This window comes from Buceros rhinoceros, unplaced genomic scaffold (assembly GCF_000710305.1).
Source record: "Buceros rhinoceros silvestris isolate BGI_N320 unplaced genomic scaffold, ASM71030v1 scaffold3295, whole genome shotgun sequence".
NCBI classification, from domain to species: Eukaryota; Metazoa; Chordata; class Aves; order Bucerotiformes; family Bucerotidae; genus Buceros; species Buceros rhinoceros.
In genome coordinates, this window is record NW_010414394.1 from 59,274 (window position 1) to 63,334 (window position 4,061).

The 4,061-nt window shown below is 39.6% G+C and overlaps 1 protein-coding gene across 1 annotated transcript in view; it reads right to left on the reverse strand.

Annotated features, from left to right (window-relative positions):
• LIFR (leukemia inhibitory factor receptor alpha) overlaps window positions 1-3,604 on the reverse strand; it is a gene marked incomplete at its 5' end in the record, with an annotated part of 13,091 nt that extends 9,487 nt beyond the window's left edge. The window contains 3 exons of the mRNA XM_010137065.1: window positions 2,556-2,769; window positions 3,214-3,284; window positions 3,439-3,604. Of these exons, the coding sequence (XP_010135367.1) occupies window positions 2,556-2,769; window positions 3,214-3,284; window positions 3,439-3,604 (451 nt within the window). The remainder of the gene's footprint in view (window positions 1-2,555; window positions 2,770-3,213; window positions 3,285-3,438) is intronic.
• Window positions 3,605-4,061: the final 457 nt, after the last annotated feature.

Consider the following 4,061-nt stretch of genomic DNA (forward strand, 5'->3'; position numbering starts at 1 on the left):
TCATTTCATCAAACAGTTTGCTTTGTGTTTCTTTCAAAGTCGCTTGCTGTCACTTGTCTGACCTCAGACAACCATTTTTCACCTATCACTGAGAAGAAACAGGAAACATCAGGTCCACGGAGAACTTTATGAGGCTCCAGTCTACCAATGGTAAATTAAAATAAAAAACTAAAAACTGGAAAAAAAAAAAAAAAGCTTTGCCTTTACTCTATTTTCCTTGTTTCTGATTATCTCAGGTTTAGCTGGCCTTAAAGTGATCAGATCTGGGAACGACTTCTGATTCCTGCAGCTGCCCTCCATGACTGTCCGTCAGATGGGACCCTGTTGAGCTAAGGGATATTTTCCAAAGGCCACCACAACAGCTGGGGCCCCACAACAGATCTGCAAAAACAATCTCAGGGTTTCAGTTTTTCCTTTTTCAGTGTTCTCATTTATGCTCCCTACTGAGTCTATTATTTCATGTTATTAAAGCCATAAACTATGGAAGGCTAAAGGGCAAGGGCAATTTTTAAGAACCAGTGCTGTGAAAACTTTACTGTCACAGACGTGCTGTGAATGTCGAAGGACTCTATTTCTAAATAATCTTAAAATACAATACACAAATACACAAAAATACACAAAAATTCACAAAAACATACAATCCTTTTCTAGATTGCTCATTTCAAGAAAGTCATACATGATTAAAAAAAGCAATTCCAGAAGTCTTTCAACACTCTTCCCTAAAAATCTACTGCACATCCACTGAAACTACACTTCTCTGATGCTTGAAGAGTGCATATTTCTAATTTGACTGCTTTAGTTTTCCTGTTTGCAGGAAATACTTTTTACTGACATGAGCACATAGTCTCTAAAAAATGCATAAATACACCACATCACTTCTATTTTCTCAGCCAGATGACTAGCAATTCACCCAGGGTGGTGCTGCTCATTTTGGTGTATTTATAGCTGCAACTTAGACTAGTAGAAATAACTACTAGCACTACAGTACTACAGTGGTAGGGGAGCCTGTAAGAGCCAGATTATATGCCCCAACTCTCTACAGAGCACTCTTCAGAGACAAAGACAAATTAAAGCAGAGTACCCTTTGGTTGTGTCTTCAGTTTTCACAAAACCCCAGCAGATACACCAAGCTTTAGAGCCACTGCTCTCTTATGGGCTCTAAAAGCACTTACAGACGGTACACAGGAAGCAGCAAGAAAAGATGTTTGGGCAGAAATGTCATCCAGTTCAGTCAATGAGTCACCTTTCATGACTCCAGTCAGTGACTCAGATAATTCCTATACCAACTTGGGAGCAAACCTGCAATGAGTACAAGTTGGGTAACACCAAAGGGAACCTCAGAGATCTGAGAGAAAGCTATAAATGAACACAAAGCTCCATCTGTCATCAGCTGTCCCACACCACAAACCTATTAGAGACACCTTTCTGACTCCCAGAGTCTTGTTATTTCACTGCTGAAGAAGAGCTGTAAAAGCATTTTCATTCATTCAACTGTCCCATACAATTACTTTTCCCTCCAAGGGGCAGACTAAGAATATACTTCTAGGTAGTGTTGTTTTGGAAAAGCACAAGACACATTAAGAACAATGGTTTTACCTTCATAGAAACAAACTTGTTTTTTCTCTCTTTGTGAATCTCAATCAAAGCACATTTCTTCCTATGAGAGGTGGCCCTGTCTTATCAGAACTTGCGTTGCAATTTGGGCAACCGTGGTATCTGTTCTCTGGATGGGGAAGGAGAAGCAGCACTATACATGCTCCTGGCAAACAAACAGAGATGGAAGTCTGCCCCTCTCCTCCCTCCTGCGGAAGTCTGTCCTCCCTGCAGAGCATCGGCCAGATCTGGAGCTAAAGTTTTGTGCTTTAGGAGACTACACTTTCCCTGGCATGCAGGGAAGCATGGAATCTCAACAGACACATGCAATATTATCTTCTCCCCAAGAGGAGTGTTAGGAGCAGAAAATCATTATCTGGATCTGCTATTTCCCTTTACAAAAGCCTGCATCAGTAGTGGCAGTGTTTTAATTGGGAACCTAAATCATACCTTTGAAAAGGTACCTTCTCAAACACCGGCTTCTGGCACAAGGATACCAACATTTTACCAATTAGTCCAATTAATAATCTTCTGCAGACCTCACAGACATTAAACTGACAATTTGGCCTTTAAAAAGTGACAATACCCCCAAAACTTCATTCCGTAGCATGTATCACCCTCCAGGGTCTCAACAAGAAATACGCTAAACATCAGAGACTGATGCTAACACTCTGGAGCTTCATCCTTCTTGTTCCTAGGAGGTCTGCAGAAAAGTGCAAATAGCTGCAGAGACTGCACACCATCACCCTCCTTTTATGCAGACAGCACAATTAATTGGTGAGACGCTACTCTAGAAGTAAAGCAGCAATTTTTTTATTTCCCCACGCAGTAGATTTGGGTGGGGAAAAACACCAGAAACCAAACACAAACAAAGCATGTATCTATCTTATTTCTCAATAACAAACTCTGCCAGGTATTTCCCAAGCTTTGGAGGTGTTTAGCTTTCTGCTGGTAGCACTCACCACTTGGAAGTTCCACGCTTGTTATCCTTGAAGGAGGAGATGAACCTGCATGGTTTTTGGCTACAACGCTAATTACACAGTCACTTTTTCCAAGTTTTATCTCAGTACTGTTTGAAGGTTCGATGACTTCTTTATAATCCAGTGGTGCCTCTAGCAGGGAGCAGGAGACTTGATGAGAAACTATTTTTCCATTAGCTTCAGACAGGGATAAAGGCTATGGACAGACAAAGAGCATATTAAAACCAAAATGGAATAAATGAAAGAAGACATAGAACAATGCGAATTTAATGCCCTGATCCTGTCTGATGACTGTATAGGAATACGAGGCAAAGAAGACAGTTACTCAAATATGACTTTGAGAATTAACACAAAAGGTCGTAAGTTTTTAGTTTTCAGCTGGGATGTATTAAAAACTTAATTCTTCATGTGAAATGCTTTTCAATGCAAAGTTTAAACTAAAAAACTTTAACAATATTCCCATTTGGGGAAAAATATTCTTCTCAATGGTTGGTTCTATAAAAGTTAAGAAAAAGTTAAGAAAAGCAGTCCAATTTATTGATTATAAACTTCCCTCACTTATAAATGTGCAAGAAAATAGTTTCTCAGTGGTTTTTTCTACATTACATAGTATTTAAAAACTTTTAAGTGTTCTACCTACCTTCCAGAAGATTTTTAGACTTTTTCCAGAAGGACTTCTCTCTCTCCAGATATCTGGTCCTCTTGCAGGAGCTAAGAAAAAAAAAAAAAGAGGTTGGGTTTTTTCCTGAGTTGCAGAGAGGACAATTTAGCATTATTAAAAAGTTAGGTTTCTAGATGGCTAATTTTCAAATATATGGCTTCACAAGTTCAACTTTTTGATCATCGAAGAATTAAATAAACTCACGGGCTTCTGATGTCATGTGCTCCTCTATCTTGCTCCAGTCACTCCACTTCCAGAAGTGGTCAGCAGCTGAGCAGCGCACCCTGAACTGGTATTTTGTGTATGGGTGCAATGTGCTCAGCTGAGCTGTGTAGCTTGAGAAATTTCCACCAGTCATGGAGATATTGTGCTGTTAAAAAGTTACAGAAATTTACATGATATGTATATATTTTTTCCTCCTAGATTACGCTGGAAGTCAACACCTAAAAAGGTGCTACCTCCCCTGCCAAGAACAGTAAAAGTGTGAAAAAAAGCTATAGTCAACCCTACAAAGAAATTAATGAAAAAAGAAAGAATTTCCTAGACAGCCATCCTAAACAAAGGAAAATTTTTCAGAGGACTGCTAAAATAAAGTCATAAATATGTGTATATAGAACAGAAATTGAAATATGACAATAGGTACCAACTTTGCAATACAAAGAATGAAAAGTGGAGGTAACACTGATGACCCCGCAACAGGATGAGCTCTGCACACAGCAGCAGGCTGTTGCTTCCCATCTGTTCCATCCAGTCCCCCTCTCTCTATATGCAGCAAAACTGCTCACGTGAGGCAGGCCACCTCTGGTCTTCAGAATTTGCACATCCAC